Source organism: Diadema antillarum, unplaced genomic scaffold (genome assembly GCF_040938485.1).
Source record: "Diadema antillarum isolate AM-2024a unplaced genomic scaffold, OU_Dant_1.0 scf00000139, whole genome shotgun sequence".
Classification (NCBI taxonomy): domain Eukaryota; kingdom Metazoa; phylum Echinodermata; class Echinoidea; order Diadematoida; family Diadematidae; genus Diadema; species Diadema antillarum.
In genome coordinates, this window is record NW_027271028.1 from 2,341,372 (window position 1) to 2,357,529 (window position 16,158).

The 16,158-nt window shown below is 39.5% G+C and overlaps 1 protein-coding gene across 1 annotated transcript; it reads right to left on the bottom strand.

Moving 5' to 3' along the window:
* Positions 1–1,762: 1,762 nt before the first annotated feature.
* LOC139721133 (uncharacterized) lies at positions 1,763–5,203 on the bottom strand. The gene has a single exon (XM_071632463.1). It carries the CDS (start codon positions 5,201–5,203, stop codon positions 1,763–1,765), a length of 3,441 nt encoding a protein of 1,146 aa, XP_071488564.1.
* Positions 5,204–16,158: the final 10,955 nt, after the last annotated feature.

Consider the following 16,158-nt stretch of genomic DNA (forward strand, 5'->3'; position numbering starts at 1 on the left):
GCCTCGACCTGCGATGCCCGAGCTCAAACGACGGCGAGCAGGCAAATGGAGATTGAGCTCCGTTCCAAGGTTCGGATAATAATTGTCCGAGTTCAGTTTTATCGGCAGCTGGAGCTCGCATCTCACCGACGTGGAAAACCCCCAGAAGAACGACTGCTGCCTAAGCGGAGATCTATGCTGGATGTCTGATTAAAGTGTTTCTCCTCGATCCTCTACATTACTGAGCTTTTTATTAGCTTCCCTAACCATAGAGATTAACACTAAAGTCCCTTACACTCCCATACACTTGCTTTTTCATGCCTTTCCTACACTAAAGAAATCATCCAATCATCATGCTTAAATATAGCCCTATTGAAACTCTACACAATATGTCTAGCCATCGTCTAGACTGCTGTTACATAACATTTTACTCATGAACTTGTGAACAATAAGCTACAACCAACACCCTAGTGACACTGACATAGCTGAGTCTCAACTGAGCTAGAGAACATTCCTAGCCACCACCTGGATGGGAGCTATTACATAACACCTCTATTCACTCAATTTCTATAATCTGAATTAATACATAATACTACAAACCGGGCATGCTGTTGCCATGCTATTTCTTTAACTTTTGCTTTGTCTCATTTCATGTGACTGCCCTGTCTGAATTTGACTGATCTAGACATGCTGTTGCTATGCCAGTTTATTCTGTAACTTTTACTTTGTCTCATTTAATATAAATTTCCAGACAGTCAGTCTCTTGCAGTTTGACCTAGTGGCTTTCTAGGACAAGTTCAATTTCACTTCACTGGCAAAATCAAAGATAAATTTCTCTCCTGACAATATCCCCCACCTTAAGATATAATTGGGATATCAAAATTATATCCTACAAGAAATTTATGCAACATACTACTAGTATTCAATCAACCAACATACTATTCACAATGCATGCCAATATGCATTGATGTTCAAAAGAGAGACTGATAGACCTCAATATTACCAGCATATATACATCATGCATTACACTATCCTTTTCCTTCTTCTGTCATCCTTGTTCTGAAAAGAAACAAATTCATAATCATCTCCCAAGCCTTTTAACAACCAACTTTTGCTTTGCTGGTATTCCTAATAAAGGCCTTATAGCTTACTTAATACATCATCTTCAAATCCTGCTCGAGTATAAGCTTTAAGTCTTCTATAACTAAAGCAGAACCATCGAGCATGTATACATAAAATCTTCATTGCCTATAATGATACCTTTTAGCAATAATATCTCTGCTATCACACATTCTTGCTCAGATATCCTAATATGTTTGTGCGTGCTTTGGCTTTCATTTCCCTATACTTCCATGTTGCACAAACCTTACAACAAAATAATATTGTTGCTATTTACATGTTTATCTGGATGAAAATCTACTGAAATGTAATCTTGCTACCTGGTTAACACCTGCTACCTCTTAGTACGCCTAGTGTTCTAATACCTCATATATACTTGAATACGTACACTGTAAGATTTAACCAAGCCTTAAGCATTACTCCCTACTCTTAATCCCTTTACATCTATATTGTAATCGCGATTCGCTGATCCTGTAAGAGAAATAAGAGAGTGAGAGAAAGGCTTTTGTAGCATTTGCACTTACATGAGTATTATTTTGTTCATGACAATTCAACAAAATTAATATGTGTTTCATCATTTATGTTCCTCTCTTTCTTTGAGCTTTACCTCGTCAACATGTAATGGAAAAGCAAGGACCATTACCAACAACAACAATATAAACAGTTATAGTAGTCTACTCATGAGGTCAGCAGCCCTATTTTCAGACCCCTTTATGGACACCAGGCGAAACCTATACTCCTGTAGGCACATACTCCACCTCATGATTCGCTTGTTTGTCGACTTCTTTGTTTGGAGGTACGTGAGGGGTTTGTGGTCAGTGTGGATCTCAAACACTCTCCCAAACAGATAGTAATCAAACTTTCTGACCGCCCAGACAATAGCAAGACATTCTTTTTCTACCGTGGAGTATCTCTGCTCCCTAGGAAGGAGTTTCTTGCTAGCATAGGCCAACGGGAATTCATCCCCATCATGCTCCTGCATGAGTACCGCCCCCAGACCACTGTCAGAAGCATCAACCTTTAACATAAAGGTTTTCTCGAAATCGGGCAACCGCAACACTGGAGGATTTGCAAGACACTCCTTCAGCTTGACAAATGCACTTTCCTCCTCAGGCCCCCACACAACATCTCCAGGCCTACCTTTGCGAGTCAGGTTAGTAAGGGGTAGGGCTATGTCTGCATAATTGGGTATGTAGTCTCTGTAGTAGCCACAGAGTCCTAGGAAAGACCTAACCTGCCTCTTCGTCTTGGGCCTTGGAGCTTTGCGCACTTTGTCTGTGAGCCTATCGCTAGTGTGAATCACGCCTTCTCCTAATGTGTGTCCTAGGAATTCTATGGTACTCGAACCTACGGTGCATTTGGATGGCCTAGCTGCCAGATTGGCATCGCGCAGTCTATGCAAGACTTCATCTAGAACCTCCACATGCTCTTGCCAAGTGTCCGTGTGAATCAGAATATCATCGATGTAATTCACAACATTCGACATTCCATCTAGTACCTTCCTCATCATTCTAGTGAATTGAGCACTGGCTGTCACAAGCCCAAACGGCATGTACTTGAATTGGTATTGTCCCTTAGGCGTTATGAAAGCTGTCTTTGCTTTATCTTCATTCCTCATTGGGATCTGCCAATACCCTTTTGTCAAGTCTAGTTTTGTGAAGTACCTACTGTCGGCTAACGACGCAAATAGCTCCTGAGGATTGGGCATGGGCTCTGGATCAAAGACTGTGACCTTATTCAATCGCCTGAAATCTACACAAAACCGATTAGAGCCGTCCGGCTTCTTGACTATCACAATGGGATGACCGTATGGAGAGTTAGAAGGCTCGATTACTCCTAACTTCAACATGGAATCAACTTCCTTGCTAATCTCCTCTTCCATAGCCTGAGGTACCCTATGAGGCGGAGATCGCACTGGTTGATCAGTCGTCAACGAGATTTCACATTCAGATATGGTTGTCTTCTTCGGGATATCGGTGAATACATCCTGATATTCACAGAGGATCTTTTGCACCTGAGTCCTCTCACTATCCTTTAAGACTGGATCTACTGTTACCATGTCAACAAACTCCATCTGCACTACACTAGGCATACTGGACATCTCCCCATTCCAATCAGAACCAGCCTCTGCCATATCTTCCTCGTCAGCCATGACCTCAACAACTTCCTCATTACCTTCGACCCCCTCAACCTCAAAGCAACTGGCCACTGGTACCTCTTCACCTCGACTATAGTACCTCTTCAACAAATTGATGTGATACGTTTTGGCAACACCATCAACGTCGACCACATAGTCATAGTCAAACTCGTACTTGAAATTATCAACATGTCCTCTTTTCTGCCATAGAGGGCGCAACGACTCATCATCTTTCTGTTCCCTTAGAAATTCACTCGACCGCACATTATCAACAGGATCTGCAACAGTCAAACCTTTACTAGGCCTCGAATCCTTCACCTTTTGTGCAAGAGTTTGAACAGCCATCCCTGTATCATCCAGCTCACCTGGGATTGCGACCTCGACGTCCTGTTCTACACCATCATTTGAACTTTCTAGACCCACATCCGGGGTTATGACCTCTACATCCGGGTCAGACACAACACTCTTTGGGACCCAATGTAGATTGGGGTCACTCGGTTCACGAGCCCCTTCTACATTCCCGATAACTACCTCACTCAAACAATCAGGCATGCACACGGCTTCAACTTCCCCTTCAAAATATGGCGAGTCAACAGCTACCTTAGCCACGGGAAAACGCCTAACCGTACCGTCAATTAACCTCACTGCCTGATGTTGACCTGTTAATTGGTCATTTCTAACCAATTTCTCTTTCACCACGCACGTACTACAACCTGTATCACGCAAAACAGACACGGGTGTATTATCTGGCATCAGTCTTCCAGACACAACCGGCATACGATTCACCATCGCGGCGACATCATTGTGTGCCATTCCTACTGTGTCAACCACTTTCATTTTCACATCCTCAAAGTCATCGGCCACTCTCTCAATGGGGAAACAACCTGCCGTCGAACCAACAACTCCCGGCTTAGAATCACCCCGAGACACCTCATTCGCCACATTCATGTCTACTTTTGGGGCCGTACCTTCCCCAGCACCCATCAAACCTTGAGCTGATGCAGGCCTAGACAACATGGGACAATCTCTTCTCATGTGATTTGGGTTTCCACACATATAGCAACCTCTGCCCTGAAAAGTCCTATTTCCCATAGTCTTTCCCGCCTTTGACCGAGCATCAGCCGGTTTCTGATACGTACTAGTCCTTTTGACCTGATTTTGTTGGGGCGGTTTGCTTTCCGGCTTTGAATCTGATCGGTTTCTTTCCGATTTCTGTACACCCGAAAATGCATGAGGACCGTGAGCTTCTACATAGATTTCTGCACAATCAACTACCTCGTTGAAATCTTTACATTTTCGTTCCTTAACAAACCTAACTACTTCTCTGGGACAATCTATCAGAAATTGCTCTTGCAAAATCAAATCTTCTAGATCCTTTCTAGTATCCCCGATCTCAGCCTCTTCCACCCAATGATCAAAATACCCCTTCATTCGAGTAGCAAATTGTTTTGGGCGCTCAAACTTCACTGGCTTAGCTGATCTGAAACTCCGCCTATACCCCTCTTCAGTGAGATGATAATATGACATCAACTCATGCTTCACTGTAGCATAACTCTGGCGATCATCAGCACTCATCCGATTCACAACATCTAACGCTTTGCCTGTTAGATTGGAAATCAAATACAACACCCACATGTCTACCGGGATATTCTGACTTTTCATCAACATTTCGAACTTTGTGACATAAGCATCAAACTTATCATGTGCGTCATCAAATCGACCTACTTTCAGCTTTAAGCCAGCTAACTGGGGCCTACCAACATTCGCTGTTCCTTCCTCTATGCGCAACTGTGCTAATCTTATTTCATGTTCGCGCGCCTTTTCTAGAGCTTCGCGTTCATGATCAGCTTTAAGCTCTGCTTCAATTGCCTGGCATCGTTCTGAAACAAAGCTACTCAATTCACCACCACTAAGGCCCATTTCTCTGCCTAATGAAGAGAACTCTCTGATTTGCTCAACACTAGCCATACTGACTATGTAACTTCCCGACTAAGCAAACGTGTAGTCGTACAAAACAACAGCTGACTAGCACCTAGCTATCAAAGTCCGACAAAAGTACTACCTTGCAGCCAGCGTACTTAACAACAATTTGTATCTCCGAACGAGCATACAATTGCAAATGACAAACAGCTGAAATTCACTCAACAAGTATTCCACATACCAAACCGCTAGTACCTTGTCAAAAGCGTATTGGAATGCAGGCAATGTGAAATGACACGAGTTCACTCAACAAACATTCCACATACCAAGCATGCCTTGTCAATAAGCATACTAGAGCTGTATCTCCCAATGAGCATACAATTGATTTGGGACTGTACAAACCCCACACTACAATCCACCAAACATGCCTATACCTGGCAACACCAAGGGCGTAACCTTGTATAAAATAACACTCCGCACAGATTCATTCATGCATGCAAACCCCGAATCTATCACACTGCCTCTAACCGGCAATACCAAGGGCGTAACCTTGAAAAAGGAGTAACACTCCACATAGACTCATGCACACAAACCCGAATCAATCAAACATGCATATAACATGCAACACCAAGGGCGTAACCTTGAAAACGGAGCAACACTCCACACAGATTCAATACGCGAATCCACATCACACATGTGCCTCTAGTAGGCAACACCAAGGGCATAACCTTGGGGAGAAAAACTTCAATCAGACTGTCACGTAAGGCGACATACTCGTACGATTCTCACTGTGGTAATGTTTTCGATCAAACATACGAAACAGTTATCATATCGACAATAAAAACATGCAATATATGACGGTAATGCATACGATTGAGCAATGAAACTTCAATCATGAATCAAACACAAACATCGCATTTAAGCCTAAAGCATGTTAAAAGAGTATCTGAATAACTTTTTTCTAATCAGGTAGCAGTATCTCGGTGGGACCTCCAAATTGTCACGTAAGTGACTTTTTTTTTTTTCTCTCTGCTACTCTGACACCGAAATAATGGAAATTCAAACTGTTCGTATACAGTTATGTTCGAGTTTAATCTTTCAAGTCTTTGTAGCTTTCTCGTTCATAACAATACATTGAGCATAAAACATAATATGAAACAAATCACAAATACATAACTTAAGTTATCTTGGATGACCTGAACTGGTGATCCCCTCAGCTTGGCTCAGTCGCCATCGATGCCGGATACACTCGTCGTCGACCTCGGGACAGTCGCTTGGCTTGTCTCTCGGAAGCACCCCTTGACTTGGCCACTCAGCTAGACGCTACCCTATCGGCGGTCCTTTCAGCTCCTCGGCCTTCACTAGTCCCTGCTACCACGCAGACTCCTGCCTCGACCTGCGATGCCCGAGCTCAAACGACGGCGAGCAGGCAAATGGAGATTGAGCTCCGTTCCAAGGTTCGGATAATAATTGTCCGAGTTCAGTTTTATCGGCAGCTGGAGCTCGCATCTCACCGACGTGGAAAACCCCCAGAAGAACGACTGCTGCCTAAGCGGAGATCTATGCTGGATGTCTGATTAAAGTGTTTCTCCTCGATCCTCTACATTACTGAGCTTTTTATTAGCTTCCCTAACCATAGAGATTAACACTAAAGTCCCTTACACTCCCATACACTTGCTTTTTCATGCCTTTCCTACACTAAAGAAATCATCCAATCATCATGCTTAAATATAGCCCTATTGAAACTCTACACAATATGTCTAGCCATCGTCTAGACTGCTGTTACATAACATTTTACTCATGAACTTGTGAACAATAAGCTACAACCAACACCCTAGTGACACTGACATAGCTGAGTCTCAACTGAGCTAGAGAACATTCCTAGCCACCACCTGGATGGGAGCTATTACATAACACCTCTATTCACTCAATTTCTATAATCTGAATTAATACATAATACTACAAACCGGGCATGCTGTTGCCATGCTATTTCTTTAACTTTTGCTTTGTCTCATTTCATGTGACTGCCCTGTCTGAATTTGACTGATCTAGACATGCTGTTGCTATGCCAGTTTATTCTGTAACTTTTACTTTGTCTCATTTAATATAAATTTCCAGACAGTCAGTCTCTTGCAGTTTGACCTAGTGGCTTTCTAGGACAAGTTCAATTTCACTTCACTGGCAAAATCAAAGATAAATTTCTCTCCTGACAGCGGTCCATACGAAATATTCCTAAAACTGTCCGCAATCTTCCTTCACAATTTCCGATGAACACACCTTTGTCATGAAGACTCGCACAATACTCGTATTGCTTGTCTTCAAGTTTACAATTTGCCATCAATATCTATACTCACGCTTCCAAGAACCATTTTATAATGGTTTGCATTCACACCCATTTCAAATAGCATAAATGTGAATTCCGAATTTTCCCAAGTGGGCAAGTCACAACCTGGTAGTCTGGCATTCATAGACAATGTTTTGAGGAATGTTAAAAAATCTGGGGGTGCAAATGCATGTACAGGCCTGCAATAATTTGCTTGCCGAGCTTGCAAGAGAATGGACACATTAAAAAAAACGGAACAGTTCAATCTATACTCCTATGAAGTGTTCTTTCATGTTTGTATGTGTGCCTACATTTGTAATTATATGCATGACTATAGGATACGCGTACTTCTTTCAGGGAGGTGGGATGTCTCTTCCCACCTCCCTGCTTCTTTCAAGAGAAATGATGCAGTACCCATACACATAAGTTGAAGATTTCGTAGATTGCAGTGATCTCATCGAACAGGTTTGCTGCTGCTCCGAATCTGTAACACTGATTATATGTAACATTTCACATGTTGATGTCATGTTGTATTGTTGAAGCATTATGACATACAAAACAGTGTGGTATCCACCCGTAATTAATAACACCAGTGTTTCCTGCAGCAGATCGGCAAAATATCCCAAGAGAAAAAGGACAATACTCATGGGCGCCCACTGCTGGTAAAAATGATCGAGTTCAGCACTGATTTTTATTTTAGCAGTTTCTATAGGCCTGGAGGAGACATCAAGCAGATGAAAAGTGGCCCTTAAAGAGGAAATCCACCCCCAAAATAGATGAATTAAAAAAAGAAGAAAAATCAGACAGAAAAAAATGGCAAAAAAAAATCAGATGAAAAATAAGGATGATCTGAAGTTTCACTTTTTCGAAAAACATTTCCTAACCAGTCGTTATGAATATTCAAATGAGCGAGTTGATGATGCCAAATCTTCACAATTTGCCATGTAAGTTTATAATATATGAGATTCGGGAAAAATGTCAGTTTTAGCTAATATAGTTTAACATATATCCCCATTCCGAAATACATCACAGTTAACATTTGTTCATATTTATTTTGGTTGGTTTTAATGCAAGTTTTATATTCATAGAGGTGAAATATGAGTTTTTTACTTTTGTCATTTCTGTATATGAAAGGAATAAGAAAAATGCGAGAGCATGACATCAGGGAGGTGGGAAGAGACCTTCCCAACTCCTTGATGACATCATCGACTTGCTGATTTGAATATACATAACGACTGGTCAAGAAGTATTTTCCGAAAAAAAAGATTGAAATTTCAGAATGTCATAAGTTCCTTTCTTATCCGATTTTGATCATTTTTTGAACTGCTATACAAAGATTTTTTCCCTTTCTTATAAAGTTGATAAAATGCAACTATTCAACTGAAATGAAATTCATTTCAGAGTGGATTTCTTCTTTAAATACAAAGTAATAAGCCAACACACACAAATGTCATGATTTCGTTCAACAAAATCATGTGCATTTACTGCTGTCTTGAACCATAGCATATTGGGAATATTAGGAACGAGGTTGGTGAAAAAGAATTCCACAATATGTCTGTTCTTGGGATGTGAGAAGAAAGATGGAGCTGGGTGTTGGACCTAGAAATGTATTGACCGCATAGGGGCGACTACTCGAAGATCGAGTTATGCGTACATTGATTTTCCGTCAAGACTGAGTTACTAATATCTCAGTGAATGGGACCATGGGGAAGTGAGAGTGACGTGCAAACTGTTTATCAAAGTGTTTGATAAAGGTCCTCGACCAAAACTTCAGTCCAGTTTTTGTTTTTGTTTTGTTTTGTTTTTGCTCCTGCGGTGTTTTAATTTGATTTCCAGGTTCTTACTCTTGATATCTATTATATATGTATATATACATACATATGTATAAAGACGATGAAGACAAACAAGTTGACATAATGCATTAGATTACAACTTCATTTATTTGTAAACCTAATTTTCGACCCTTGCACGGATCTTCCTCAGGGTAACAGTCTGTTACCCTGAGGAAGATCCGTGCAAGGGTCGAAAATTAGGTTTACAAATAAATGAAGTTGGAATCTAATGCATTATGTCAACTTGTTTGTCTTCATCGTCTTCATGCTCTTATTCCAACACGCGGATAATGATACCATATATATGTATATATATATATATATATATATATATATATATATATATATATGTGTGTGTGTGTGTGTGTGTGTGACCCTGCACCACAAAACAAACAAAAAGTCGCCGGACATGAAATTTTAGTTAAGACCATATTATTCTGAAAGAGCAGACTTTAATCTTTAAAATGATGTATGACTCAAATCAAATGGACTCTCTTAGCCTATCTAAATATTGGAAAGAAAACACAAACTCAGGAAAAGTGCGAATTGAGAAAAGAGACTCTGAAGTACAGTGTTTATTCAAGCGCTTAATCTACACCAAACCGTGCTGGCTGTGCGATGAATGGGACAAAAAAAAAAAGAGGAAGTAAACCACCCGAGTAACAACAATGAAGGGATTACCAAATTAAATTGAAATTAAGCATGCCTCACAGGCCCGTAGCCAGGATTTTTCAAGGTGGGGTGCGGTCACTAAAAAAACGGACCTTCGGTACCAATACCAATGATGACACACACAGACACAGACACACAGACACATACACACACACACACACAATTATATATATATATATATATATATATATATATATATATATATTCTTTGGACGACCGAACTACAAAAGTTGTATAAGAATTTGCGCGCGAAGCGCGCCGCAAATTGTGAATTTTGACTGTTTTAATGACGTTTTAAAGTCTCGAGGAAATTTGTATTTTTGTCTGTTGCATGCAATCGCGTTACGGTATTTCATCTAGGAAACAGTAAAAACTCATTTTGCCAGGAAGTTGCAAAGTTTAACTGTGTTCGAGACTCTGCGCGCGTAGCGCGCTGCAAAATTGAGAATAGTGATTTTCCTGGTGTTGTTTTAACTTTTATTTTTTCTATTGTATACCCGCGTTAGCAGGCCTGAAGCCAGGATTTTTAAAGGAAGGGGGGATTGCGTTAATTAACAAAACGGTCCTTTGATACTGTCCCGGGAGGGGTAGCGACAATTAAAAGGTGGACACCATGCTCATACATGGACTTTCAAAATGGCCCCTAAACGAGTAATGATCATATGATTTTTTCGGGCCTTAAAAACAAGTATTCCTTAAATGTTTCCTGCACCCTAAAGAAGTACTTCATCATGATTGAACAATATACCATTTTCCCAAATTTCGGCCTTTTTGATACCCTTTGATTATATACGCTCGTACATCACACTTTCCATCTAATCCGTGAGAAAAAACGACCCCTATTACGCGTTTTCTTAAGCGAGTATGGTCACGGTGTCCACCTTTCAGTTGGAGTTTTCCATCCCATTGGATGCTGTTTGGAAGATGAAACATTCACTTTACTATACAGTATATCAGCCGTTGGTTTGCGAGTTTGTCAAAAACGAAAATAAATAAGAAAATTTTTAAAACAAAATGAATTGTATATGTGAACCATTTATATTTTGCCTCCTTGTGGTAGGATATTTCCAGCATTTCCGAACTTTCAAATAATCATTTTAGATTTAATAATATTAAAGGTAGTAGATCCGATTCGCAAACATCTCCAATATCAGTCAAATGTCATATTAACCATCATGCTAAGAAGGTTTTCTTTGTGAAATTTTGAGGTCAGTGAAATTCAAAAATTAAACATCCGTTAGCCATTGGAAGAAGTTGAGTGCAAATTCAGACCTCAGGCTTAGTGCTCAGATGTTTTCCTATTTGATTTGATCTGTCTTACTGTGCACACTAAGATACATACTGGAATGATTATTTCTTATTTATTAAATCATAGTAGCATATTTGGTTACTAGCTGTCTCTAGGCATTTTCGAATTTGGGCTGCAAAGAGATCCACTACCTTTAAGTTAGAAGAGAGATAAGTAATGATAAAATAAACAAACAAAAAAGAATGAGTTTCTTTTGTAATACTATCTGACAAACTTTTTACTTTACCATTTTACTTCATAGCTCAGCACTTTCCATTCTCTCTCATACCCTCTTACCCATTACATTTAAATGAAATACAACTAAAATGAGTTTGCGTGCCTGCATAATACTCTTTGGAAATTATAAGTGAAAATGTTCTTAGGTTTTGGCTCACTTTAAAATGAGAACCAATAGAACTGTCACAACATGAGAAAATGTATAAGTAATAATCAACACTACATTTCCGAATTTGGCCTGCAAAGAAATCCGCTACCTGTAAGTTAGAAAAGAGATTAGTAGATAATGATAAAATAAACAACAAAAAAGAATGAGTTTCTACCGCCGTATCCAGAACAGAGCCTGAAACGGTGCAGGCTCAAGAAATCGTTTGTACTATAATACGTCTTGCAGTACTGTGTGATACTGTTGACTCAGACTTCTACAAAGCTGTAAGTGAGAATTGTAATCCAATCCGACTCATTACCTGAGATATTTATGAAAATATATCAATGGAGAATGTAAATTAAATAACGATGCGTCACAATGCAGTCTAACGCTCTCACAATGCTATCATACATAAGGTTTTTCACTGACTGTTTTTACTCCGGAGCTCTTGCAATATTCAGGCTTTTGTAATACTATCTGATAAACTTTTTACTTTACCATTTTACTTCATAGCTCAGCACTTTCCATTCTCTCTCATACCCTCTTACCCATTACATTTAAATGAAATACAACTAAAATGAGTTTGGGTGCCTGCATAATACTCTTTGGAAATGATAAGTGAGAATGTTCTTAGGTTTCGGCTCACTTTAGAATGAGAACCAATAGAACTGTCACAACATGAGAAAATGTATAAGTAATAATCAACACTATATTTCCGAATTTGGCCTGCAAAGAAATCCGCTACCTGTAAGTTAGAAAAGAGATTAGTAAATAATGATAAAATAAACAACAAAAAAGACTGAGTTTCTACCGCCGTATCCAGAACAGAGCCTGAAACGGTGCAGGCTCAAGAAATCGTTTGTACTAATACGTCATGAAGTACTGTGTGATACTGTTGACTCAGACTTCTACAAAGCTGTAAGTGAGAATTTTAACCCAATCCGGCTCATTACCTGTGTTTTTTTATGAAAAATATGAATAAAGAATGTAAATTAAATAACGACGCGTCACAATGCAGTATAACGCTCTCACAATGTTATCATACATAGGGTTTTTCCCTGACTGTTTTTACTCCGGGAGCTCTTGCAATATTCAGGCTTTTGTAATACTATCTGACAAACTTTTTACTTTACCATTTTACTTCATAGCTCAGCATTCTCTCTCATACCCTCTTACCCATATACATTTAAATGAAATACAACTAAATTGAGTTTGCGTGCCTGCATAATACTCTTTGGAAATTATAAGTGAGAATGTTCTTAGGTTTTGGCTCACTTCAAAATGAGAACCAATCGAACTGTCACAACATGAGAAAATGTATAACTAATAATCAACAATATATTGAGACAGGCAAGTAATCATCCAAAATAGAAAATGATGATTACATAACAGGAGTTAGAGGGGAGCATTTGCCGGTCCTTTGAATGTGCACTTGTGCAGTGTGATCTTTGCTTAGTCTTTTTCTAGTCTTTAAGCATTGTTTGAAGTTCCAGTCTTCTGGGATGCTTTCTGGCGAACAATTTCACCACCCTCTCGTTATCAACGTCAAAGTTGTAATGGATATGCATGAGTGCCAAAGCAGACAGCCTGTCTTGTGTCATGCTGGCCCTCAGATAGGTGTGCAGTCTGCGTAAGGCACTGGCGCTTCTCTCGCATTCGCAGCTGGTTGTGGGGATGGTGCAGCATATTTTTAGCAATGTAAAAACATTTGGAAACATGTCTGCATCACACTGTTTTATTGTTTCCGCTGCAGTAGACGGACGTTCATTGGGGGGTTTTGTTTGGTACTTGTGCTTCCATCGGAACAACTCCTGCGGAAACACTTCCGCTGATGGCATAATGTGTGTGTAGGCGACAGAAATCGGGTTAAATCTACAGTTGAAATGATATAGTCTATGACCTTATCATTCCTTTACAACATTATTTCAGTTGATTACCTGTGTACAACACGTGTATATAAGCGCCCGATTGCAGACAACAGGTGGCAAGGTGACCGTTGCAACTACTTGCATTATTACCACCTCCGAAGGAAATGCACCAGTCCGACTACAGCCATCATCGAAAAATGAGATGGAATGTGGAATGTATTTGGTCGTTTTTGCTCCCAAACTTAACAGTTATGTTGTCAATAAGGCTGCTACGTATCTAGATAATGTCTCACATACAACTGTGTCTGGATATTGCGTTGAAAATGATATTTGGCGAGAAACAAAAGCTTGAAATCACAGGAATTCACACTGCTGACAACGGCAGACAGTGAAGGTCAACGGCTCAAATTTTCGTTGGTAGTCTCGTCACGTGATAGTTCTGTATGGATTGTACACGTTCCCTATAACAGCAATAGTGAATGGGTAGTCTAGCTTTACTGCAAATTTGCGTCAGGACTGCTCAACAAATGGACAAGATTCTTATGTCACAAAAATGGGCAGAACCTCTACTTTCTGAAACCGTGCGCCCCAAGTTTGTGCGATCTTCCGTTCTCGAGATATCCCGTCTGGAAGAATTGCAAGACGGCAAAATATGCTCAAATTCGTCAAATTTGGACTGTTCGCCATAGACAATTCTACTCATAAGGCACTTTTCTGATCTAATTTGCGTCACTGCTACAAATGTTACAATAAAGATATATACACATAAATAATTCCTAAAGTGTCCACTTTCAGAATCCGGGCGCCCCAAGTTTGCTTCTTAAACAGTTTAAAAGTTATGGCGGATTTTGTGGAAAAATGCGTCGATTTTTGACCCGTTTTACGTGTTGTAGCGTTCGCGCGGAAGCGCGGCTTCGCAGATGACCGAAAGTTTTCAATATGTAAATAGCTCGCACAAATTGATACATAACATTTGTGTTTGTGTGCATGGGGACGATCCGATGGTTCATATAACAAAAGGGTTTCGTACAATTATTTTTAACATTGTTAAACGTACTCTTCCACATTTACGTAGCATATAATGTGTCTTTATATTTATTTGGATTGTTATCTTGAGAATTGCTAAAAACCGTTATTATGAAAAAGTGGACCTTTCAGAATTTGGGGGGGGGGGGGTGCGTACGCACCCGACGCACCCCCCCCCCCCCCCCCCCCTGGCTACGGGCCTGCCTCATCAACACATTCTGTCCATAATCAAAGCCAACTTTCAGAGCAGTAGCATTATCCTTTCATAAGTTATTACAGTTGAAAGTGAAGAGTGTGTACAAGGTTTTTCAGAAATGAAAAAGGGATTCTAAAGACACATCTAATCACACTATTCTACCACTTCTACCACACTATTTCCTCTTGAATGAGTAAATTGAGGGGGAATTTTTAATATCGGGATGCATGGAATTCCAATAACTCGGGCCAGTATAAACAAATGTGTTCTTAGCTAAAATCGTACGAAAAAGAGGTAAATGATATTCGTTAGAGCGTCGAGTTGGATATCCATGAAATGACTGTTTTTTTAGGAACATGGAATGGAAAACATCAGGAAGAAAGTTATTGTTATACATATATATAAATTGTCCTAAATTAAATAAAAACAAATCTCTAAATTTTAACAACTTATTAGAGGCAAACAGTGCATCTGTATGAGAACGTATGGGAGAATAACAAATAACACGAAGAGCTTTCTTTTGCAAAAGGAACACTCTATCTAACAGATTTTGGTGCGTGTTGCCCCAGACTAAAAGTCCATAATTAAGATAAGGCAATATCAATGAGGAGTATAACATAAGTAATGATTTTTTGTGTAAACACAATTTTAGTCTATCAATAACGCCTATATTACGTGAAATTATATTACAAATATAATCGATATGCGATTTCCAAGAAAGTTTCTCATCTACAATAACCCCAAGGAATTTAAAATGTGAAACTCTTTCTAAAGGAGTGTCATCCAAAACTATGTCAGTACTTAAAGTGCCAACAGTATTACTAAAGTTATATATATATATATATAAAACTTCATCAAACATCTTGTCTTTGCCGATTACTCCAACATTATCTTGTCACAACATAACCCCCCATAGCAGCCTTTCTAGATAATTATATAATGAATAGAGTTGTCAGATCAAAATATGGATTCAATCAGACCGCACATTGTCTCTCAATGTAATAAAACAAAAACAACCAAATACAAACCTAATGGGTTTCTTTTTTCCCCAATGCCATACCTGGAAACATAAGTAATGGTCATTTAATGCACGTGAAATTTTCAAATACATTAGGCCTTTATATCGACCATGTGACTTAAAGGAAATATGAAGTGCAAATGCATGCTGACTTTCATGATATCCTGAACACTATTTCATGTCTGCAAATGAAATACGTGTCATATATTCCATGACAATTTTCCACCAATTTTTCCCCAAATTCGTGGGATAGACACACGCACACACAAGCACCTTTCAAACCAATACCAGTACTCTGTCAAGGACATCATCTGTCAGTCATTGGTTGTATACTTATACGATTAACAAAAAGAAAAAGAAAAAAAAAAAAGGTTGGAGTACACTCTCCCCTATAG

Coding starts and splice junctions, on each gene's coding strand:
- LOC139721133 (XM_071632463.1), bottom strand. CDS start 5,203: ATGGCTAGTGTTGAGCAAATCAGAGAGTTCTCTTCATTAGGCAGAGAA.